A 25,731-nucleotide genomic window follows, 5' to 3' on the forward strand; every position below is an offset into this window, starting at 1 on the left:
TATTTTTAAACCTGCATATTTAGTTAATATTGCCTGCTAACATGAATTTCTTAACTAAGGAAATTGTGTCACTTCTCTTGCGTTCCGTGCAAGCAGCAGGGTATATGCAGCAGTTTGGGCCGCCTGGCTCATTGCGAACTGTGAAGTCCATTTATTCCTAACAAAGACCGTAATTAAATTGCCAGAATTGTACATAATTATGACATAACATTGAAGGTTGTACAATGTAACAGCAATATTTAGACTTAGGGATGCCACCCGTTAGATAAAATACAGAACGGTTCCGTATTTCACTGAAAGAATAAACGTTTTGTTTTCGAAATTATAGTTTCCGGATTCGACCATATTAATGACCAAAGTCTCGTATTTCTGTGTGTTATGTTATAATTAAGTCTATGATTTGATAGAGCAGTCTGACTGAGCGATGGTAGGCAGCAGCATGCTCGTAAGCATTCATTCAAACAGCACTTTCGTGCGTTTGCCAGCAGCTCTTCGCTGTGCTTCAAGCATTGAGCTGTTTATGACTTCAAGCCTATCAACTCCCGAGATTAGGCTGCTGTAACCGATGTGAAATGGCTAGCTAGTTATTGGGGTGCGCGCTAATAATGTTGCTCTGCAAGGGCCACGGCTTTTGTGGAGCGATGGGTAACAATGCTTCGAGGGTGGCTGTTGTCGTTGTGTTCTGGTTCGAGCCCAGGTAGGGGCAAGGAGAGGGACGGAAGCTATGCTGTTACACTGGCAATACTAAAGTGCCTATAAGAACATCCAATAGTCAAAGGTATATGAAATACAAATGGTATAGAGAGAAATAGTCTTATAACTACAACCTAACTTATCTGGGAATATTGAAGACTCATGTTAAAAGGAACCACCAGCTTTCATATGTTCTGAGCAAGGAACTTAAACGTTAGCTTTTTTACATGGCACATATTGCACTTTTACTTTCTTCTCCAACACTTTGTTTTTGCGTTATTTAAACCAAATTGAACATGTTTCATTATTTATTTGAGGCTAAATTGATTTTATTGATGTATTATATTAAGTGTTCATTCAGTATTGTTGTAATTGTCATTATTACAAATAAATTACAAAAATTGGCCGATGAAATATCATAATCGGTCGACCTCTACTAGTCTGTTGATAGAACTTCAGCAGCCTTTTTCCTCACATTTGCTTTGTTAAAATCCCCAGCTACAATAAATGCAGCCTCAGGATATGCGATTTCCAGTTTGCTTCAAGTCCTGTGTAGTTCCTTGAGGGGCCATCGTGGTGTCGGCTTGAGGGGGGATCGACACGGCCGTGACTATAACCAAAGAAAATTCTCTTGAGCTAATAGTCTGTATTTTTTTTTTTGGTGTTCTGAGTTGGGTGAACAAAAGGACATGAGTTCCTGTGTGTTATCACAATTACACCATGAGTCGTTAATCATGAAACATAAGCCTCCCGGGTGGCGCAGTGGTCTAAGGCACTGCTTCGCAGTGATAGCTGTGCCACCAGAGATTCTGGGTTCGAGCCCAGGCTCTGTCGCCCGCGACCGGGAGGCCCATGGCCCAGCGTCGTTGGGGAGGGTTTGGCCGACAGGGATATCCTTGTCTCATCGCGCACTAGCGACTCCTGTGTCGGGCCGGGCGCAGTGCACGCTGACCAGGTCGCCAGGTGTACGGTGTTTCCTCCGACACGTTGGTGCGGCTGGCTACCGGGTTGGATGTGCATTGTGTCAAGAAGCAGTGCGGCTTGGTTGGGTTGTGTTTCGGAGGATGCATGGCTCTTGACCTTCGCCTCTCCTGAGTCCGTACAGGAGTTGCAGCGATGAAACAAGACTGTAACTACTACCAATTGGATACCACGAAATTGGGGAGAAAAAAGGGGTAAAATCATGAAACATACACACTTTCTTCCCGGAGAGATGTATTCCTGTCTGCGCGATGAACTGAGAACCCAACTGGCTGCATGGACTCCGACAGTATATCCTGAGAGAGCCATCTTTCTGTGAAACCGAGTGTTACAATCCCTGATGTCTCTCTGGAAAGATATCCTTCCCCTGAGCTCCTCAACCTTTTTTATCCCGAGACTGAACATTAGTGAGTAATATACTCAGAAGTGATTTTGTGCGTGCACGCGCACCTAAGTCGGACTAGAAGACCACTCCGAGTACCTCTCCTCCACCGGCGTTGTTCATGGTCGGCTTCTGGAATCGGTTTAATTGCCCTGGGGGGTGTGAACAAAAGATCCGCTTCTGGAAAGTCGTATTCCTGGTCGTAGTGCTGGTGAATTACCGCCACTCTATTTTACAATAGTTTTTTCCGGCTGTATGTAATAACACATTTTCTGGGCTAACAATGTAAGAAATAATACATTAAAACAAAATACTGCATAGTTTCCGAAGAGCTAGAAGCGAGGCAGCCCTCTGTTTGCGCCATTATAAAACATTCTCACGGTTCTATAGATATTGCGATTTGCTCACTGCAGAGACGAGTCATGGAGATTAAAGTTCTAAAAACATGTTAGCTCGCCATTTAAAAAGATGCTTAGTGCTTTTTTTTTTAGATCGGTTCGATTCTAAAAATTATCACAGGTTTCGGTTTAGATAACACATTTAACGCTTTAAAAACATTATCAAATAATGACATTATTTTAGAGCTTTTTAATGGAAATTCCAAAGCCCAAAATGGTGAACATTCATTTCACAAAATATTCTATTGTCTCTGTTGGGTATATTTTGCATAGTTTTTATTTGATTTTATTTTCCATTCCTTTAACCTCTAAAAATCTAATCCTTGGGGAGATTCTACTAAGTTAACGTATGGAATTGTTTTAAGATGGTCATACCATGGATCATTTAGCTATTTGATTTGGAATTTTAGAACCCCTGTAGGTAACATATTTAATTTCTTTGATAAAATATTGAATTTGAACTTTACTACAATAGCCCATAGAAATGCATTGAATAACGTATTCATAAATGTCAAAACAGATATTTCAAAACCTTCTGTTAAATTGACTGCCCTATATCTAAGAAAGCTCAGCAAATATACACATACTTAACCCCCTTTTTTTTATGGTACAAAACTACTGACCTACTTCCATTCATTTTTCTAAACTGGTACAGGGTTACCTTCAGATGAGTTGAGTAACACTTGTGGGGGTCGTAGAACAAAACAGGACACCGTTGTGTTTCAGAGTCATCTTTCCACAGAATGGACCAAACCGTTCGGAGGCTGTAGACGTTTTCGTAAGAAGACCAATTTTGGGATGTTTCCTATGCTGACAAACAGCGCTGGAACTCTGCCGCTTTACACTTCAGATGCGGAAGGCCGACAGGTGGATGTGGTGGCTTGAGACGTAGCCCATACAAAAAAAAACTAGGAATTAATATTGCCAACAAACTATTCTACATTACTACTGATGAGTGGAGTTCAGTGTTCGTACGCATAGAAAGTGTGATATATATCAGACAATCCTACGATTGTCATACGCACACTGGTAGGAGATGACCATTGATAAATACCAATCGGTCTCGGTGCTTCTGCACGGCCTTGACTATTTGCATTGTGAAACGCCCCTAAATAACCATAAATGGTCAATCATTCCTTTAAAACCTGTGGGAATATACAACGGCGTACTGTGAAATAAAACTTTTCAGAGTCTGAAATACAGGTACTAGTGTCAGATTAGGTACAATCAAAAGGTTTTATTTGGCTTGCTCAGTTGTGGTTTGACCAGTAAAAACATGGCTACAAAGAGAGGCCCGTTAGGACAATTCAAGTTGCTTTAACAATGGCAAATATACTTCAAATGTGTAGGCAACACTCTCCAATAAGCCATCCATTGTCAACAGCTCCCTCCTGTATGCGTGTAGGCCAACATTGCTGTTCTGCAGAATGAACGAGTTGTGTGTTCCACCTGGCCACTGCCACCACGTTCAGCAACGTTTTTTTTCGCGCTTCACACAACCCATCACCTGCACATTAGGAGTGGAAGCCTTTTCTGTTCACATAGTGGAACAAATTTTGAGATGGTGCTTTTATGGTGATGTGGGTTTCCACCGCTAAGGGCGTGCGTAAAAGTGTATACCTCTATCCGAGCCAGAAAGAACAGGCCCTATGGATTATGGTCTTAGTAGTTAGTTACTACATTTCTGCGCTGACCGGGTTGAATATTTGCTTAATGAAAACAACTCCCTTCAGCCCAGCGTCCCACATAGTCCTTGACTTAATTTCTCTCGTGAATGATTTGATTTCTCTACAGGAATGGCATGTTGGGCTCCCAAAAAAATGAACTAAATGGAACCAACGTTGTTTAATAACCAAAAAATGTATAAAAGTTGGAGAATCGCTCAGTACTAGAATTTGGAGAACAAGCTATACGATGAAAAATATTGGCGTTTTGGTGCGGATACAGCCGACTAGCACAAGCTAATGCTACCAAGTATCGATTTTTGCAAATCGATACTTGGAGTCAAAGTATCGATATATGTAACTGTTTTATTTTTTCACCACTAATGGCTAGGCTATATTTAGCAATAAGGCATGCAGGGGTGTGGTACATGGCCGATGTACCAAGGCTAAGGACTGTTGCAATGTAGAGTGCCTGGTTACAGCCCTTAATCGTGATATATTGGCCATATATCACAAACCACCGAGGTGCCTTATTGATATTATAATCTGGTTAACAACATAATTAGAACAGTAAAAATAAATGTTTTGTCATACCTGTGGTATATGGTCTGATACCACGGCTTTCAGCTAATCCGTATTCAGGGCTCGAACATTATAATAAAACTTGATGATGGGCCAAGCCTAGATAAGCTATCTCTGTCAGTGTTGGTCAGAAACACAGAGCAGCAGCGCCACATGCGTGCACACAAACACGACACACAGCCCCGTGGGTTTGGTGGACCCTGCCTCTGCCAAGCCCCTCCATAAATACGGAGTGTCGGGACCCCTCTTCCCGAAAGCTAACCAATCAGGCGCAGGTGCTACTTTACACACACACCCAGGCTCTGGCCCCCGTCGCTGCTTCTCCATGCCTGTTCTCACACACCCCGTGGTGATTGGAGGTCTTTGTCTGGTGTGAGACATGGTCTGTTCTGTTTGTATTTTCATCAGATCAAAACTGAATCAATGTCAGCTTGCATTTTTCCTCTCGTGGCCCAAACTCAGCAGCTTGCGCCATTAGGCCAAATATATGCTTTGATTGAAACAAAACATGGTGGTTGGCAATTGGCATGCAGATGCTTTATGGACGTTTTACCGGTAAAATGTGTTGAGCTATCCAGGGATTGGCGTTAGTCTGAAAGGCACTTGCCCATCAGACAAGTCAGCAGTATTTTTGGGGGGGTTGCGTGAAGATAAGTCACTTGCCTGAAAATGTGAAAAATGGTTCATCAGTTTTGAGACTCTCCTATTCATTTAAATGAAACCTCCGCGAGAGAGGCGCGCGGAGCCGGCTCCGCTCTAGTGTAAAATTACCTCCAGGTTTTTGTTCAACATTTCGACACACAGCTCATCCCCGGGATCAAAAGGATGTACAGTGCATTCGGAAAGTATTCAGAACCCTTGACTTTTTCCACATTTTGTTACGTTACAGCCTTATTCTAAAATGGATGGGTTGAAAAAAATCCCCCTCAATCTACACACGATAGCCCATAATAACGAAGCAAAAACTGTTTTAATAAAAAAAAATCTCTCATTTACGTAAGTAAACCCTTTACTCAGTACTTTGTTAAAGCACTTTTGGCAGCGATTACAGCCTTGCATATTTTTGCGTATGGCACTACAAGCTTGGCACACCTGTATTTGGGGAGTTTCTCCCTTCTCTGCAGATCCTCTCAAGCTCTGTCAGGTTGGATGGGGAGCGTCGCTGCATAGCTATTTTCAGGTCTCTCGATGTTAGATTGGGTTCAAGTCCGGGCTCTGGCTGGGCCACTCAAGGACATTCAGAGACTTGTCCCGAAGCCACTCCTGCGCTGTCCTGGCTGTGTGCGTAGGTTTGTTCTTGTGGAAGTGAACCTTTGGCCAAGTCTGAGGTCCTGAGCACTCTGGAGCAGATTTTCATCAAGGATCTCTCTATCCTGACTTGTCTCCCAGTCCCTGCCACCAAAAAACATCCCCACAGAAAGATGCTGCCACCACCATGCTCCACCATAGGGATGGTGCCAGGTTTCCTCTAGATGTGACGCTTGGCATCCAGGCCAAAGATTTCAATCTTGGTTTCATCAGACCAGGAAATCTTGTTTCTCATCGTCTGAGAGTCCTTTAGGTGCCTTTTGGCAAACTCCAAGCGGGCTGTCGTGTCTTTTACTAAAGAGTGGCTTCCGTCTGGCCACTTTACCGTAAAAGGCCTGATTGGTGGAGTACTGTATAGATGGTTATCCTTCTGGAAGGTTCTCCCATCTCTACACGAGCTCTGTCAGACTGACTATTGAGTTCTTGGGCACCTCCCCGAGCAAGGCCCTTCTCCCCCGATTGCTCAGGTTGGCTGGGCGGCCAGCTCTAGGAAGAGTCTTGGTGGTTCCAAACTTCTTCCATTTAAAAATGGAGGCCACTGTCTTCTTGGGGACCTTCAATGCTACAGAAATGTTTTGGTACCCTTCCCCAGATGTGCTTCGACACAATCCTGTCTTGGAGCTCTACGGACAATTCCTTCAACCTCATGCCATGGTGTTTCTCTGACATGCACTGTCAAGTGTGTGACTTTATATGGACAGGTGTGTGCCTTTCCAAATCATGTCAAATCAATTGAATTTAACCACAGGTAGACTCCAAGTTGTACAATTTCTAGTCCTATAGCAAAGGGTCTGAATATTTATGTAAAAGTATTTCTGTTTTTAATTGAATACATTTGTAAACATTTCTTAACCTGTTTTCGCTTTGTCTGTAAGCGCCATATGGCTTAGAGCTCGGTCATGGCTGTGGGGACCTCTATTCATGGCATTTGTGTTGATCTGTGATTGTGGGGTATTGTCTGTAGATTGAGGATTATTTAAAAAAAATCATTTTTAGAATAAGGCTGTAACGTAACAAGATGTAAAGGTGTGTGAATACTTATCGAATGCCTAGGCCTGGTTGATAGTGCTCAGCTCACACTGACAAAGTTATGCTTCAGTGTAGCAGGTAAAATGTAAACAGTGTAGCACCTATTATAAATTTTTTTAATACCTTAACTTGTCAACCACAGAGCAGGCTCAACCTGCCTTGCTACCTTAAATGCCATACATTTTCCATCTTTCACTTAAACTTTAGGGATGGGCTAGGTATACTGGAATTCTTTGCAGTTTTGTTTTGGTGTGTTGGGTGGGGCGGGGCGGTTCGGTCTGGTCGCACACTTCTGCCTCAAATATCCCTCTGAGATGGTGTGTGTTTTCCCCTCAACTCTGAACCAGCCAGCTCAGTTGTTCTTACTAGGGCTGGGACAATACCAGTATCGCTATTTATTTCCATGGCAACAAAAGAACAAAGCAAACCCAAACTATTTGGTCCTTTTAAAAATAAATTTGACTCAAAGGGAGCATGCGCGGTTATGTGAATGTATGAATCTATATAGAGGTTAACTTATTAGTTTATACATGAGTTTATCTGCATGTATTTTTACGTGTGTGTGTGGGTCTGCGTGTATTTGTCTGCATCATTTGGGGTGGGGTGGGGGGGTGTTCAGGGGCCAGAGCCTGGGTAGCCTATAACCTGACACCGAAGGGGAAAAAGGCTCTCGCCCACAGGTCAGCAAGTTGGTTTCTGGCGGTAATACATACGTAGGTCATGAAGGACGTGAAGGAAAGAACTCAGGCTGGGAAAAAAATATCTCCACTCTTTTTGCCACGTGATGCCCCATGATCTATTTTGAGTAGCTGGAGAGGTCACTCACACCCCCAATTCTGTCATTCCCAGTCCCAACTCTAGGGCCCTATTAAAATCTGCGACGCAGACGGAATTGCCAAAATCGGACAATAAAACGGAATTCAACAACAATATATTAAAAAGAACTTAGCAGGAAATCAATTAAACTTATTCAACTTATTAGAACATTTATTTGCCCAAGTTTATCATAAGACATGAACAGAATGCATCAGTGACTTGTATTTCCTGCAACTTTCTGAAGAGGCAATGACACAGGAACACCCGTCTGTATGTGTGCGGTGCGCGATGATAATGGTAGATGGAAAGGCTGTCCCAAAAACCTAAATTCAATGTTAACTTATAATTTTGCCAGGGGACACATCATGACATTTTGTCTCAATCCAGTTGGGATTTGTTTCAAACTCTGCCATGATCATGTGTGGTCCAGAAAACGGTCTCCTGCTAGCTGCGCAATTGAATTAAAAAATAACTACAATCTGAAATGGACATTTTTTTTTATTTGACACAACCCCAATTCTATCATCTGTCACCCCAGTCCAAACCCCCTCAATTGTTTGGCCTGCTCTGTTAGGTATGTAAGCGCCATATGGCTTAGAGCTCGGTCATGGCTGTGGGGACCTCTATTCATGGCATTTGTGTTGATCTGTGATTGTGAGTCTCTCTCGATCCCGCAGATTCCTAGCTGGTGTGTGATATAAAGGGAGGAGATGGAAGTGGCCGTCACAATTGGGCCCGACAGCCTGCTCCAGGTCAATGGAGCCGACCAGGGAGGCAGCCGCTGGAAGCAGCCTAACGATGACTCGGTAAGATGGGATTGAACGATGAAGTAGTGATGTGGTTCCCCATATTTTTTTTTTTAGTTGCTGGGATTTTTAATTTTTATTTTAGGTGGGTGGGAGCTAATTTAGGGAGGACTGTCTTGCTCAGTAATGGTAGAGGAAACACTAAGAAAGACTTGACCACTGATAGTGAGGAGAATTGCTGTTGGTTGAGAATTTTAGTGTGGGTGTGATAAGACCGACACGGCGCAAAAATCTATCTATTTCCTATATGGGATTCTTTTGTGTTTTGAACAATGGCTCAAACTGAAGTGTCTGTGTCCAGGACCGCAGTTCCAGTCCGTCTGTCCTGCGCTGTGTGACCAGCACGTGGAAGGAGGGCTTGCTGAACAGAAAGAGGCCGTTCGTGGGCCGCTGCTGCCATTCTTGCACGCCGCAAAGTCAGGTGAGCCGACCCGTGGTCTAGTTTACTTTAGTCTAGCCGTTGGGTTACTCAAACCCCAGCCTGGCGATCCCAACTATTGCTTGGTTGTGTTCATTAGGGCATGATGTTTTGTGACGGGAAAAGACTCATTTCAGGTTTTCTTCTGTTTGGTGTCTACATATTCATTACACCAAACAGAAGAAAAAGACTGAAACAGGAAGGGACTAATTAATTCCACCTGGAGGACGGGAAAAAGTATTCCACTGAATAGATTCTATGGATGATTCTCCCCTATCTGCTCCATCCTCCATTTTAGGTAGAGCCAAGCCACTGTTGGTGATATTTGATTTCTTAGAACCCCAGAGCATTAACTTATGCATACGTTTCTGTGTCCCAGCTTGCAATAGATTTACCTGACAGAGCTCCTCTGTTTTTTCTTCCAGGCGAGACTCTTCAACTCGAGCATTCCTTCTCTAGGACTGCGCAACGTGATTTACATCAATGAGACACACACCAGGTAAGCCCACCACAGCACTTAAGTCATTGGTCGCAGAGCCCATAGTGATCGTCTCTCTTTAATAGACCTTTTTCACGTGGCGGTGTATTCAAACGCTGCTCAACACGTTGTGCCGACATTCAACGTATTTCAAGCACGCAGGTTTGACACCTGGTACAGTGTAGTAGATATGCTGGACTCGTACTGTACTTCAAACGACATGTACTCACCACTTGTCTATGAAGCTCAGGGTGTCCCTGTGAAACAGTGGAAACCTAAAGGATGAATAATTGACTGTCAACAGACACCAGCCACTCCTATCCGGTGACTGACCTCAGTGGTCCCAAAGTTGGCGATGGCTGCCTTGTGCCTTACAAAACAACAGGACAAATGCATATGTTCATGTCAACAAAACACTAAGTTGTACATTTCACAAGATGAGTCTTATGACAGGTGGATTTTGGTGGTGGTAGGGTTGTAAAATGACTAAGTAGAAATTGCTATTTTTTTTAAATAATGACAAGTATTTCACTGTAACCATATTACTGTACAAGATAATATAAACATTTCAATTCCACCCAAGTTGATCCTGTGCTTTGATGGACTCCAGCTGTTACAATGTAATCATTTATTTTATTTTTTTCTGTAAGGCTACGGTAACTATGTTAATAGTATACACTTGTGATTGGGTGCACTCTGTCTGTTGTGGTTACTGTGTATGTGACGAGTGTTCCCTGTGGTCTTGCAGACATCGGGGCTGGCTGGCCCGCAGGCTCAGCTATGTGCTGTTTGTTCTGGAGAGGGACGTCCAGAAGGACATGTTCGCCCGCAACGTGGTTGACAATGTACTCAACAACAGCAGGTATCACAGAGAGACACAGAGGGAGGGACGGGGAGGATGAAGGGAAAAGGGAACCAGCAGGGATTTGGAAGAAGAGACAATGATGTACCATGATTATTCAGTAAATTACTTCCTCATCTCCTTTTGAACTGACTTCATAGACTTGAAGACAAACCAGCCCTTGGTTTCATCTCTAATGTATTTATATCAGAGGTCGTGAAGTGACGGAAAGGAGATCATGTATTGGTGCACAGCCAAAGAAACAAAGCAGACAACTCTCATGAGTTTAGCAGTGCGTTTGTAACAGTAATTTCCCATGAACGGTATCCTTGAAACTGTCATATCCTGAGCATAGCTCCCTTGAAACTCTGAGTAATAATGCCTTTCAAACCTCCATTAGCTTTTGATTTTCCAGTAGAAGAAGAATGCTTGTCTCTGACAGTACTTGTCTGTCCCAGGGTGGAGAGTGCAATTGTGGAGGTGGCCACTGAGTTGGATCCCGCGGCCACCGAGGCTGGGGTGGAACATAAAGCGGTCAGCAAGGTGAGGCGGAAAGCCAGAGGGTTCCTGCAAGAGATGGTGGCCAACATCTCACCAGCCTTCATCAGGTACAGCACGTTTCAGCGCGTCCATTACTTTCATATCACTTAATCTAATGTTCTTTGGCACTGGCAGGGTTCCCACCGGCCTTTTGAAATATTAGAAAATGTCCGACGTCGTGGTTGAGGAATCACAATGTCCTCGATAAGTCTGTGAAAATGTGTGGTTATTTTCAAACAAATGTATGGTTGTCTATGGATATTGCTGCCAATCAGATAACACAGATTCGTATCAATCCTCAAATGCTAGTTCTAATCAGTGTAAGCAGTGCTCAAATGAGGAAGACCATAGCATGCCGTTTTGTCCCTGTTACAACGAAAGTTGCTAAACTAAACAAACAAAACAAAAAAACACCACTTTGGCAGTGACAATGCCACTGAATGAGCCATATTTGTACATTTTTGCCTTTCAGGTTGACGGGATGGGCGCTTCTCAAGCTCTTCAATGGCTTCTTCTGGAGCATCCAGATCCACAAAGGCCAGCTGGAGATGGTGAAGAAAGCTGCTACGGAGGTTAGAATCACCGCTAACACTTTATACTGCTGGCATGATACTGTTGCGCCAGCATGAAGAATGTCTTCATGTTTTAGAATATGTAAACAACTTTTTGATAGTTTAACATTTTATGCATAATCTGTAACATTTGTCATTAAAGGTACACTATGGAATTTTGAGTTGTTTACCTTAAATGTTGGCGTGTGTTGGCTGTATGGTTCATGGAATTATATACATGTCTTGCTTCATTAAACTATATAAACCTTAGAAAGGGTCCCATGATTGACCAGGACTGTCTACCTTAACCGTCTTTTTTGGTTGTTGATAAAGCTACGTCAGTTTTATGTCAAGACAGCTAAACCTAAGATGACGTTTACACGACCTTTACCACCTTGAACCATCATTGATTGCCCATGTCACTTCCATTGATTGTTAGCTATTGATGGCTAGAGTTAGCTGAGGTTTGTTGTGGCTGTTTTAAAGAACCAAACCATGGATTATAATGTCTCCTGGCCAATACTGTTGACTTCTTCCAGGGTTAGGAAACGTCTAACATCCTGAACTTCCCCTTTTTTTTTATAGGGCGTTCACTCACTGCTCTAGCATGTAGTGAAATATGGGTAAATTCAAGAGGGTGCTACTAAATGAATGTCTAAACCTAGTTTTCTTCAGCCTTTGTCATTATGAATCGCATACAAATAATCAATAGATTGTTCTCTACAATAGTACAACCTTTAATGTGCTTGTACTTAACAGTGTTGATTAAATAATAACGTCAGTTTGTTGTGACCGTTGCTAGTTTAGATCGGCCTACTCTTGGCTGTATTTCTTCCATATTTCAGCATTGGGAGGTGGTAACATTAGGCGTTTCCACGCTTTGGGTCAATCAACGTCATCTTGACACCCTCGTCATTTTAATCTCCAGATCCGTGGCTTTCTATTCCTCTAACCCCGGTCAATTAATGTTGAGGGGCTGTTTCTATGGCAATTTTAAAGGGGGAGACTCACAAAATTCACAATGCAAACTGGAACAGGTTTTTTTTTTTCGGGGAGGGTAAATATGGAAATTCAGTCTGTTCGCTTTATACTGAACAAAAATATAAACGCAACAATTTCAAAGATTTTGCTGAGTTACAGTTCATATAAAGAAATCAGCCAATTTAAATACATTTATGAAGGCCAACCTCCATGGATTTCACATGACTGGGCATAGGCCCACCCACTTGGGAGCCAGGCCCAGCCAATCAGAATGAGTTTTGCCCCACAAGGGCTTTATTACAGACAGTAATACTCCTCAGCACCCCAACCCCCCTCCCCTCAGACGATCCCACAGGTGAAAAAGCCGCATGTGGAGGTCCTGGGCTGGCGTGGTTACACGTTGTGAGGCCGGTTGGACGTATTGACAAATTCTCTAAAATGACGGAGGCGGCTTATGGTTGATAAATGAACCTTGAATTCTCTTGCAAAACTTGAGACGTGGCATTGTGTTGTGATAAAACTGCACATTTTAGTGGCCTTTTATTGTCCCCAGCACAAGGTGCACCTGTGTAATGATCGTGCTGTTTTATCAGCTTCTTGATATGCCACACCTGTCAGGTGGATGGATTATCTCGACAAATGCTAAAATCCTCGCTAATGGGGATCTAAAATTTTTGCACAAAATTTGAAAAATAAGCTTTCTTTGCAGATGGAAAATGTCTGGGATCTTTTATTTCAGCTCATGAAACATGGGACCAACACTAAGTGTATATTTTTGTGTGTACGTACAATGCATAAGGAAAGTATTCAAACCCCTTGACTTTTTCCACATTTTGTTACATTACAGCCTTTCTAAAATTGATTAAATTGTTTTTTTCCCCTTGTAAATCTACACACACAGCCCCATAATGACAAAGCAAAAACAGGTTTTTAGAAATGTTAGCAAATTTATGAAATGACAAAAACAGGTACCACGTTTACATAGGTATTCAGACCCTTTACTCAGTACTTTGTTGAAGCATCTTTGGCAGCGATTACAGTATTTGGGGAGTTTATCCTTTCTCTGAAGATCCTCTCAAGCTCTGTCAGGTTGGATGGAGAGCGTCCTGCACAGCTATTTTCAGGTCTCTCCAGAGATGTTAGATCTGGCTCAAGTCCGGTCTCTGGCTGGGCCACAAGGACATTGAGACTTGTCCCGAAGCCACTCCTGCGTTGTCTTGGCTGTGTGCTTAGGGTTGTTGTCCTGTTGGAAGGTGAACCTTCGTCCAAGTCTGAGGTTCTGACTGCTCTGGAGCAGATATTCATCAAGGATCGTTCTGTACTTTGCTCCATCCATCTTTCCCATCTTTCCCTGACTAGTCTTCCAGTCCCTGCTGCTCAAAAACATCCCCACAGCAAGATGCTGCCACCACCATGCTTCACTGTAGGGATGGTGCCAGGTTTCATCCAGGCGTGACTCTTGGTTTCATCAGACCAGAGAATTTTGTTTGTCATAGTCTGAGAGTCTACAGCTGCCTGTTGGCTTCCATCTGGCCACTCTACCATAAAGGCCTGATTGGTGGAGTGCTGCAGAGATGGTCGTCCTTCTGGAAGGTTCTCCCGTCTCCACAGATCTGTCAGTGACCCATAGGTTCTTGGTCACCTCCCTGACCAAGGCCCTTCTCCCCCGATTGCTCAGTTTGGCTGGGCGGCAGCTCTAGGAAGTCTTGGTGGTGCCAAATTTCTTCCATTTAAGAATGGAGGCCACTGTGTTCTTGGGGACCTTCAATGCTGCAGAAAGGTTTGGTACCCTTTTGGACTCCAATCAAGTAGAAACATCTCAAGGATGATCAATGGAAACAGGATGTACCTGAGCTCAGTTTCTAGTCTCATAGTATAGGGTCTGAATACTTTTGTAAATAAGGTATTTCTGTTTTTTGTTTTTAATAAATTAGCAAACATTTCTATAAACTCGTTTTTTTTTTTCGTTTTGTCATTATAGGGTATTGTGTGTAGATTGAGAAATGTATTTAATCAATTTTAGAATAAGGCTGTAACATAACAAAATGTGGGGAAAAGGGAAGGGTTCTGAGTACACTGTATATATGGTAGGGAACCAGGGTCTGAACTGTTGTTTTTCGGATGCAGTTCTCTATTGAATAAAATAATCAATTTTATGTGTGAACACCATGCACTTTAACCATGGCCTAAATTGTGGCTTTTTTCTTCTTCTGTGTTTTGCAGTACAACGCTCCCCTTGTCTTCCTGCCCGTGCACAAGTCTCACATCGACTACCTGCTCATCACCTTTATCCTCTTCTGCCACAACATCAAGGCCCCCCACATCGCTGCCGGCAACAACCTCAACATCCCCATATTCAGGTGAGCCTTCAACTAGAAGACCCATCTAGATGCTGATCTAGATCGGTTTTGCTGAGCTTGGTCCGTCCCCTTCGCCTAATGATTTGGGAAGGGTAAACTGATCCTAGATCTGTGCCTAACTGTCTAGCACTACCTGGTGAAAGCTGATCTCAGGTCTGATAATGGATGAGGTTAGAATCAAGGTAGGAGAAACTGAACCTAGATCTGCACTTGGAAGAAAATGTATTTCAAGTCACCTGTGCAATGTGGGAGTTATTGAGCTAGCCTAGCCATTAGAGTTGTTTTGAAATATGCCATCTAGATGCAGGATTGGTCTAGTTTTCTTATTAGACTGTATTGTTTCAGTGAACGACTGGGCTTGCTTGTTGTTTTTTTTTCAGCACGTTGATACGTAAACTGGGAGGATTCTTCATTCGGCGAAAACTCGACGAGACGCCAGACGGAAAGAAGGATGTGTTGTACAGATCTCTATTATATGTAGTAAGTCTACAGAGGATAATGGTATCCCCTTTACGGTACTTATTAGCCTGACAGTGCACTATGTGTGTCTGTCCATGAGAGATAAGGAATGTGTGTGCCTCTGGGGCTTTGCTAATGGCTTTAGTCTGTTAGACCATGTTTGGTGAAATGTGGATATGCTGGCTAAACTGGCACTAGCTGTGTCTCCCATGTGACATTGAGGGATTTATTTTAACAAACCTAGCGCAATCCCCGTGCAGCGCTGGTCAAGTGGTTGTGTCGGAAATATTTCTGCTATTATCACAGCGGGAATCATGGGCGCAATAGCTGGCAGTGACGCGAAGGTCTGGGTTTTGATTAATGAATAAATAAATTGTAGGTGTGAAGGGCTTGACCACTCACTGGCCATAAATATTCTCCGAGGCTAAATACTGCATGTGATTTTTGTCTCAAGTTGTGTAGGTTATTGAGGGTCTTTGTTATCATCAACTCTAATTCGGCTGGAGGGCGCGGAATGTTCTCCACCTAGGACATTGTGGGTTGATACTGTTTATTAAATGGCATACAGTAACGAATAATAATAACAGTGAAATGCATCCAGATTTGCTTAATATTGTTGTCGTGTTTGCAGTCCACAATGTTCTAGTTGGCTTCAACATGTAGTAGGGCTGGGACATATGGTCTAAAAATCATCTCCATTTTCTTTAACTTACGGTATGTATCGTTTAAAAAAATAAGCATTGTTGCACAATTTAAATATCAATATTTTGCATTTCAAATGGCTAGGAATAATCAAATAAATTGTTAAAGTATACCTCTGCTAATTATAAGCCTTACACAACCATAAGACCCACTAATATATATATTTTTTAAATAGTTTAACCTGCATTTTTGCAATAGTCACTGATTTGGCTTTCAAGTCTTAAAAATTTAACCAGAACCATGCACAATGCACCTCCACTAATAATGACTAAGTTCTTGTAGCAGGTATTATAGTTCATGAGACCCGTATTCATTTTCTATCCCTCAAGCACAAGCCCCACGTGCTAGTGAGTAGCCAGCTAATCTTTATATTTTAAGTCCCACCAACTTGGATTTATTTGCTTTGCTAACAAGGTAGAACAGTTGAACTGTTATGAATACACCCTCCTGTCCGTCTCCAACTGTTGGACAACACAGCCTGTTAACTTATTTAGGTATTGTAATCAAGTGGCCTACCTGGATAAGGAGATACATATTTTTGCGATACGGGCATTTGGAACATCGCGCTAAAATATACATTCAAATGTATCGAATTAATTCAATACATGTAAGCCTAAATAGCTTTACGTATCACATTCACACTTCTCCAGAGCTTTTTTTTTAAATATTAGGCTCCTATAAATTGTATGTGCGAGTCACAAGATAAATTTGCCGTTGATATGGCTATATAGGACTGAATAATTGTAAATATGTTGGCGGACCTTGTCTTTGGTAATTGGAAGAGACATGCTCTTTAAAAATGGGGATGGATACTTGAACACGTGAAACGAAGTATGGAGGTACTGTACCGGTCAAGTTTGGACACCTACTCATTCCAGGGTTTTTCTTAATTTTTTACAATTTTCTACATTGTAGAATAATAGTGACGACATCAAAACAATTAAATAACACACATGGAATCATGTAGTAACCAAAAGTGTTTAAAAAAAAATATGAAAATATATTTGAGAATCTTCTAAGTAGCCACACTTTGCCTTGACAGCTTTGCACACTCTTGGCATTCTCTCAACCAGCTTCATGAGGTAGTCACCTGGAATGCGTTTCAATTAACAAGTGTGCCTTGTTAAAAGTTAATTTGTGGAATTTCTTTCCTTAATGCGTTAGAGCCAATCAGTTGTGTTGTGACAAGGTAGGGATGGTATACAGCAGATAGCCCTATTTGGTAAAAGACCAAGTCCATATTATGGCAAGAACAGCTCAACTAAGCAAAGAGAAATGACAGTCCATTACTTTAAGTCATGAAGGTCAGTCAATGTGGAAAATGTCAAGAACTTTTAAAGTTTCTACGAGTGCAGTTGCAAAAACCATTAGGGCTATAGTGAAACTGACTCTCATGAGGACTGCCACAGGAAAGGAAGACCCAGAGTTACCTCTGCTGCAGAAGATAAGTTCATTAGAGTTACCAGCCTCAGAAATTGCAGCTGAAATAAATGTTTCACAGAGTTCAAGTAAGACCCATCCCAACATCAACTGTTCAGAGGAGACTGCGTGAATCAGGCCTTCATGGTCGAATTGCTGAAAAGAAACCACAAATAAAGGATACCAATAAGAAGAGACTTGCTTGGGCCAAAGAAACACGAGCAATGGACATTAGACCGGTGGAAATCATCAAATTTGAGATGTTTGGTTCTAACCGCTGTGTCTTTGAGACGCAGAGTAGGTGAATGGATGATCTCTGCATGTGTGGTTCCCACCGTGAAGCATGGAGGAGGTGGTGTGATGGTGTGGGGCTGCTTTGCTGGTGACACTGTCTGATTTTGAATTCAAGGCCCACTTAAACAGCATGGCTACCACAGCATTCTGCAGCGATACGCCATCCCATCTGGTTTGCGCATAGTGGGACTATCATTTGTTTTTCAATAGGACAATGACCTGAAACACACCTCCAGGCTGTGTAATGGCTATTTGACAAAGGAGAGTGATGGAGTGCAGCATCAGATGACCTGGCCTCCACAATCACCCGACCTCAACCCAATTGAGATGGTTTAGGATGAGTTGGACTGCAGAGTGAAGGAAAAGCAGCCAACAAGTGCTCAGCATGTGTGGGAACTCCTTCAAGACTATTGGAAAAGCATTCCTCGTGAAGCTGGTTGAGAGAATGCCAAGAGTGTGCAAAGCTGTCAAGGCAAAGGGTGGCTACTTTGAAGAATCTCAAATATAAAATTAATTTGTATTTGTTTAAACTTTTAGTGGGAGGCTACTATATGATTCCAGAGCCTTGAATGAGCAGGCGTGTCCAAACTTTTGACTGGTACTGTATGTGAATTATGCAAAAGCATGAGGGCAAAGACCTCCATAGGCTATTTGGCTAATGCATGGTCAGAATTTTTGAAATACACACAAACGCATTGCTGTTGAATCAGACTTTGTTATAGTAGGGTAGTCTGAGGGCTTGGTTGTTTATCTAATGAACCGGGAGGAAGCAATTGTGCAGGGAAAATAACTGACTAAATACAAGGCCACTGGCATCATTGCATCTCTTGTTTCATGATGGGTCTATTTCCCAGCTCTGTCAAATGTCATGGGACTATTTAAAGCCAAAGCATCACTTCCCTAAAGCCTTTACACTGTCCCGAAGCTGTTGACCAGTTGGAACACATTGCATTTACTACAGAATGGGGACAAAAGCTCACGCACACCATAACTGTGGTCGGTTAACCGCAGTAGGGGGCTGTTGCATCTCTTGCTTTCGCCGCTGTGTGTTGTAGGGACCACCTGCTGGGTGCCGACGAGTGGTGGCTACTTGCTACTTACAATTCAACACACAGAATCGTCAGAATTAACAAATGTCAGCTGGTATTCTGGTCAGATGCACCAGGTTGCACTTGGCTGTCCATTGTTCTGGTGTGTGTTGTGCGCCCGGGAGTAGAAATTGGCAATTTAGTTCTAGATGAGTAGATTAAACCCATGTGTAAGCATGTTTCAAAAACAGCTAATTTATCATATTGCTAATCTCTTTCCTCCCCCCTAGTACACAGAGGAGTTGCTGAGGCAGCAGCAGTTCCTGGAGGTCTTCCTGGAGGGCACGCGCTCCCGCAGCGGCAAGCCCTCCCCGGCACGCGCCGGCATGCTCTCCATCGTGGTGGACGCCCTGTGCAACGGCGTCATCCCCGAAGTGATGGTGGTGCCCGTGGGCATCTCCTATGACCGCATCCTCGAGGGCAACTACAACAGTGAGCAGCTGGTACGGACGTGTGTTTGCGGGCGGGGCAGGCAAAGGCGCGCGTGTGTGTGTGATGGGTTCTGTGTGTTGGATTTGTGTTGGTGTATGTTTTGTAGTTGGGGGGGAATGTGTCTGAATACCACCCTAAATGTGTATAACCATAGAGCTATGTGTGAATTCTATTTCTGTCTACAACCCTCAGGGGAAGCCGAAGAAGAATGAGAGTCTGTGGGGTGTTGCGTGCGGAGTGTTGCGGATGCTGCGGAAGAACTACGGCTGTGTGAGAGTGGACTTCACCCAGCCGTTCTCTCTGAAAGTGAGGACTGAGAGCGAGACCTCCGTGAAGCTCCTCTGTTAACTGAACCTTTTGAAAATGTCAACTAGCCTACTCCCTCTTTTAACCTACCAAACGTCAACTAACTCCCATTGTAAAGTGCAACAGAGTCGTGTTAAGGGCACGATATAGAAAACGATATTTAGCGTTTGTTACTGGATAAGTCCAGGTAGTCCCTACCTGTTTCAGTCTGTCGTCTTTCGTGTGGTGCCTAACCAACACGTCCCAGTCTTATCCGCTCACAGAGGAGATGAAATTCATCTTAAATACTTCCTAAAGAAAGTTGTGTAAGTGGGGCAGACTTATGGAAAGGTTGGTGAAACACTGTGGTTGAAATTTGTCACACATGAGTACTAGACCCGGTTTCCAAAAGCATCTTAAGGCTAAATTCATTGTTAGAACCTTCATAGGAGCATTGATAAATCTCCAAGCTGTTGTTCCAAACCATTGCTACTTAAGTTACAAAACATTAGGAACAACTGCTATTTCCATGAGACTGACCAGGTGAAAGCTGTGATCCCTTAGTGATATCACTTGTTAAGACAGACATGGATGGACTGAGACATGGATTGTTTGTCATTCAGAAGGTGAAGGGGCAAAACAAAAGATTAAAGTGCCTTTGAACTGGGTAACGTAGTAGGTGCCAGGCGCACAGGTTTGAGTGTGTCAAGAACTGCAACGCTGGCGGGTTTTTTACGCTCAACATTTTCCTGTGTATCAAGAATCGGCCACCACCCATTTTTGATCCAGAATGTTACTGTAACAGTGTACTTTGCTAATTGTAGGCTACGGTGTAATTTTTCCTTCAATACATTTGTGTGCAATGATGTGCCACATCTGTGATTTTAGTGCGTTGTTATTATAGCTTAGGGTAAGCGTTAGAATTAGCTGCCTTAATATTTTCTGCCATATACAGTGCCTTCAGAAAGTATTCATACTGCTTGATTTATTCCACATTTTGTTAGTCTGAATTCAAAATTGATTTTCCCTCACCCATCTACATGCAATTCCCAAAAATGATCGTGAACATTTTTTGGGGACATCTCTGGGACGCTGGCCTAGAAGGGGACAAATACAAGAGGACAAGTACATTAGTGTCTAGTTCTTCACTGTTGACGTTGAGACGGGTGTTTTGTGGTTACTATTTAATGAAGTTGCCAGTTGAGGACTTATGAGGTGTCTGTTTCTCAAACTAGACACACTAATGTACTTGTCCTCTTGCTCAGTTGTGCACCGGGGGCTCCCACTCTTTCTATTTTGGTTAGAGCCAGTTTGTGCTGTTCTGTGAAGGGAGTAGGACACAGTATTGTCCCAGATCTTCAGTTTGTTGGCAGTTTCTTACATGGAATTGCCTTCATTTCTCAGAACAAGAACAGACTGACGAGTTTCAGAAGAAAGTTCTTTGTTTCTGACCATTTTGAGCCTGTAATCGAACCCACAAATGCTGATGCTCCAGATACTCTACTAGTCTAAAGAAGGCAAGTTTTATTGCTTCTTTAATCAGAACAACAGTTTTCAGCTGTGCTAACATAATTGCAAAGGGGTTTACTAATGATCAATTAGCCTTTTAAAATGATAAACTTGGATTAGCTAACACAACGTGCCATTGGAACACAGGAGTGATGGTTGCTGATAATGGGCCTCTGTACGCCTATGTAGATATTCCATAAAAAAATCAGCTGTTTCCAGCTACAATAGTAATTTACAACATTAACAATGTCTACACTGTATTTCTGATCAATTTGATGTTATTAAAAAAATAAAAAATACATCTTTCAAAAACCAGGACATTTCTAAGTGACCCAAAACTTTTGAACGGTAGTGTATGTAAATGAAAAACAGAAATTTCAAATTTTCAATAAATGTGCAAACAATTGTAAAAACATGTTTTCACTTAGTCATTATGGGGTATTGTGTGTAGATGGATGCACGGGGAAATGTATTTCATTTTGTATTCATGCTGTAACATAACGAAATGGATTAAGTCAAGGGGTATGAATAGATTCTGAAGGCACTGTAGGTGATTTCTCTCCGTCAGTATTGTGAAGTAACGACGCAGTTATAGAACGTTCTCTCCGTGGGGTTTTGGGAAATGCACGTTACGTCTTCAACCGTTGTAGGAATGATGCATCGTCAAAACACTCGTTAGCTTAAGTTCCATCGCTATCGGGAAACCCAGCCTTGATCTGTGCAAAAAATACTGTAAAACTCAATCTATAGGAAATGTTAGAATAGGAAACGTTAATGATGTGTGCTAAACAGGTGAATATTTAACAAGGAGTTTAGTCAACGGTTGTTCAAGGGTCGGCGTGACGCCATGCCTTCACCTTTCAATCGATTGGAAATATGTTTATTTTGCTCACTGCCAATTACTCATGCAAGATGTCGCCCTATCTTTTTGTGTGTCCTTAAGGAGTACCTGGACACGCAAAGAAGTCGGCATCTTCCTCCCACCCTCTCCCTGGAACAGACCTTGGTGCCCACCATCATCGATGCACAGTATGTAAACATACACACTGTCTTTTGGACCAGGCCTACGTGATTCCATTGGATTTAATTGAACTTTATTCCCAAGTGGGAAGTAAATATGTTCAAAGGCTTACATACCACCACATAATAAAACATTTAACATACACATTACGGACATGGTGCTGATTCCATGTATATTTACTAAATGTTATTCTGTTTTCAAGTGAAACACAATACCTTAAAGCTTTTAGAAATGTTTCCCCCTCCCTTTGTGTGTTGGTTCAGACCAGATCAGGCCCAGTTTGAGGGCGAGCAGGAGGAGCAGCCCAACTCCAGGGACCTGTCGGACGAACCCTGGAGAAGACAGGTCATCGCCAACCTGGCCAAGCACGTGCTCTTCAGTAAGTAACAATAACACCCCCTCTTATAGGTCTTAGTCCTATGTTGGTTTTGTGTGGCTCAGTCTGTAAGAGCACGATGCTAGCAACACCACAGTGGCAGTTTCAGTTCCTGCAGGGATCACAAACGCATACAAAAAAATGTATGCACTTTATTATAGTCCTAGCGTAGTCATTTATTGAAGCAACTCTCCACGTGCACCGTCAGTGGGGCCACCAACTAAAAGCGTAAGCAAATGATGGTTCAATTGCATCCCATGACATTTTCAGATACAGATAATTGGTTTAGAGTAGCGCACTCTTCAGCCAACGACTCTTCATCCAAAACAGTTTATTTTAATAATATAACACGTGTTCTTATGTACCTGTAAAATGTGTGCATTTGTAAAAAGTATATTTCCTGTGTTATTCATATGATCTCCACTTATCTAGTCCCCCTCACATTTGTTCTCTTGTTATCTGCTTACTGCACTTTGACTTTCCTTATCACTCCTCTCTCCAAGAGCACCCCCTTTTTTGCTAAACAAATCCTTATACTTAGAACCTACACTGAAGGATATGACCTTAGAACTTCATTTTTCATGATCCCCGACAACAATCTGCTTTGTGCTGTGGTCTGAAAACAAACCGGTTCTCCCTAGCTTCATTCAGGGGCATTCTCCTCAGCTAGTCCTATTCGTGTCAGCCAATCAGCTGCTACAGAGCCATATGGCATGTTGTTTTCAGCCAATCCCAGCGAGGGGAGGATAGAGGATCTGGTCAGGGGTGGAATTGCAGTATCAGTGGCTGCAGTTGTAAATGTTTTACACCCAGACTGACATTAAACCCAAGATTAGGCACTAAAGACACCCTCTCTGCAGTCAGATTGTACTGTATTGGATTAAATGATGCCTTTTTGTAAACCCACACACACTCTTGCTCTTTCCCTCTTGCGTCTAGTTCTCTCCCTCAAGTCTAATTATCTCTTGCTTTTGCTCTCTCTCCCTCTTTATCATGTTCAGCCTATTCCCAGTCCTCTTATCTTGCACCCTTTTTTTTGTCCCTTTTTGTTAGAACAATATAGAAATCGCAAACCCTAGGCAAAATATAACACATTTTCCACCTTTTTATAGAGCTCCATCTCACTTCAAGAAGTGACATCTCGTCTACTTAGTTGATAGTTCAAAAGGATTAATTTCACAAGGGCCGTATTCAGTGTCTCAGAGTAGGAGTACTGTTCTAAGATCAAGTCCCCATGTCCATGAAATTGTATTCATTATGATCTAAAAGTCCAAGCTGATCCTAGATTAACACCCTTACTCTGAGACGCTTTAGGAATACAGGCCTTGACCTGTTTTAGCGCCAGCTGACACTGTCATGTTATTTAGAGACAGTCTCTCACTGTTTACTGTCCTTTCTCTCGGTCATCCATCTGGGCTTCCTGACTATGACCCTGGTCAGATAACATGCAATCTCTGTTTCCCTCCCACAGCGGCTAACAAGTCCTCCGCGGTCATGTCCACCCACATTGTAGCCTGTCTGCTCCTTTACAGACACAGACAGGTAAGCAGCCCTACTTTTCACAAGAATAAGATCCAACGATCACTTTTTGATTCAAGGCCTTGCATTAAAGTAATTTATCCCCATTCACGGTTTGATGCGCTTACGCTTAACTCCCTGCTAACAGACGTCAACAACAATAATTTGAATCTGCCTTGACTGCTGTTTATTGGCTCTTCCTGATTTGAGGCCCTTGAGTCATAACCCACATCGAGATGAGCCGATCATTGCAGATTTTGACTTTGTTGATTTTATGTAAAAAGGAATTACTCCTAGCTGGGTATGATGTCATAATGTGGATTTGACCATTTGAAGTTGTCAATAAAATTACACATTGCTACTCAAAGTATACTTGGTATATACTTTGTGGAAGTATAGAATGAACATTTGCAAGTATTTTATGAATGAACATTTTGAATGAACATTGTGGAAGTATTATTTTTCACAACGTCTGTGTGTCTCCCCTTTGCTCCAGGGGGTTGCGCTGTCCAAGCTGGTGGAGGACTTCTTCAACATGAAGGAGGAGATCCTGTCGCGGGACTTTGATCTGGGCTTCTCCGGCAACTCCGAGGACGTGGTCATGCACGCTCTCCACCTCCTGGACAACTGTGTCAACGTGACCAGCACCAACCGCAACACGGAGTTCACCATCGCCCCGAGCAAAACGGTGCCGGCGCTGTTCGAGCTCAACTTCTACAGCAACGGCCTCTTCCATGTCTTTATCTCGGACGCCATCATAGGTACTGGCACCGCACGTTGTACTCCGCCACTCTGTTTTGACATGGGGAAACGTATTGAGTGAAATAAAGTACACCAATTTATCCGTGTTTCCCAATTGTGTGTTGCGGCCAGTCCCTTTTGGGTTCTGTACAGATTTCTTTTCTTTTTTTTTGTAGAGAATTTGCAGACATGACTTTAATATATTGAATTGCCTCCACTAATGTACATTTATTTTCATCAATGTCTCAACAACGGTTTCATTTTGACGTCTCACCATCCGTTCTGTGTCCCCCTTTTTTCTTTTTTTCTTTTTCTTTTTTTAAAATGTTGCCCTCTCAGCTTGCAGTGCTCTGGCATTGCTCCGGGAACAGGCGGCGTCTGAGGTGGAGGGGGAGCAGGGCGGGCCCAGCATCCTCCTCAGTCAGGAGAGACTGATCCGGAAGGCCGCTGGCCTCTCCCATTTCCTCACCAACGAAGTGGCTGTTGCACCGGTCAGTCACTTCCTCCCACCCCCCTCCCCCCAGTACACCTATCCCGTGCACTTAACAACCTTGTAACATTTTGCGCATGTGTTACTTTACGCACACAACTTCTTCAACAGCCACTCCGTTTTAGTTATTCTCTCGCAATCTTGTTCAAAATGTGTACATAGGAAAATTACACCCCAAAACTATTTTGGTATTTGTTTCATTAGTCCACTGTTGATATAGTTCCAAAGCTTTTCGAGAAATATAACTTGTATGTCTTAACTTGATTGCTGACAGGCAAAACCTTTTGGGACTATATCAACAATGGACTAACGAAACAAATAACAAGTTTTCCTTAGTAAGTGCTAAATGGAAGAGATGAGACTGCTTGTGCAGTATTTCTGTTCTGCCAAATCAGTGTTTTCTACCATTTTGATAGAACTATGATACAACTGCACCACCTAGCAGGGAAGATAAAGCACTGTTTCCTTGAGTCAGGAGTAGGCTTTGGTGGTATACCTGGATATTTGGAAATGGCCACAGGATGGTTTTTCAACACTATCAAAACAATTTATTTTGAATTATTAAAAAA

The 25,731-nt window shown here is 42.7% G+C and overlaps 1 protein-coding gene across 1 annotated transcript in view; it reads left to right on the forward strand.

Moving 5' to 3' along the window:
• The window catches only part of gpam (glycerol-3-phosphate acyltransferase, mitochondrial), a 40,644-nt gene that overhangs the window by 3,725 nt on the left and 11,188 nt on the right, over positions 1 to 25,731 (forward strand). The window contains exons 2-16 of the mRNA XM_029711978.1: positions 8,531 to 8,659; positions 8,961 to 9,080; positions 9,503 to 9,576; positions 10,304 to 10,417; positions 10,855 to 11,004; positions 11,409 to 11,508; positions 14,692 to 14,828; positions 15,209 to 15,308; positions 19,021 to 19,233; positions 19,415 to 19,528; positions 21,960 to 22,045; positions 22,301 to 22,416; positions 23,885 to 23,955; positions 24,428 to 24,692; positions 25,012 to 25,163. Coding sequence (XP_029567838.1) covers positions 8,564 to 8,659; positions 8,961 to 9,080; positions 9,503 to 9,576; positions 10,304 to 10,417; positions 10,855 to 11,004; positions 11,409 to 11,508; positions 14,692 to 14,828; positions 15,209 to 15,308; positions 19,021 to 19,233; positions 19,415 to 19,528; positions 21,960 to 22,045; positions 22,301 to 22,416; positions 23,885 to 23,955; positions 24,428 to 24,692; positions 25,012 to 25,163 — 1,908 coding nt within the window. The 5' untranslated portion in view covers positions 8,531 to 8,563. The remainder of the gene's footprint in view (positions 1 to 8,530; positions 8,660 to 8,960; positions 9,081 to 9,502; positions 9,577 to 10,303; positions 10,418 to 10,854; positions 11,005 to 11,408; positions 11,509 to 14,691; positions 14,829 to 15,208; positions 15,309 to 19,020; positions 19,234 to 19,414; positions 19,529 to 21,959; positions 22,046 to 22,300; positions 22,417 to 23,884; positions 23,956 to 24,427; positions 24,693 to 25,011; positions 25,164 to 25,731) is intronic.

The sequence above is a fragment of the Salmo trutta genome, chromosome 2 (assembly GCF_901001165.1).
Source record: "Salmo trutta chromosome 2, fSalTru1.1, whole genome shotgun sequence".
In the NCBI taxonomy this organism is placed as follows: Eukaryota; Metazoa; Chordata; class Actinopteri; order Salmoniformes; family Salmonidae; genus Salmo; species Salmo trutta.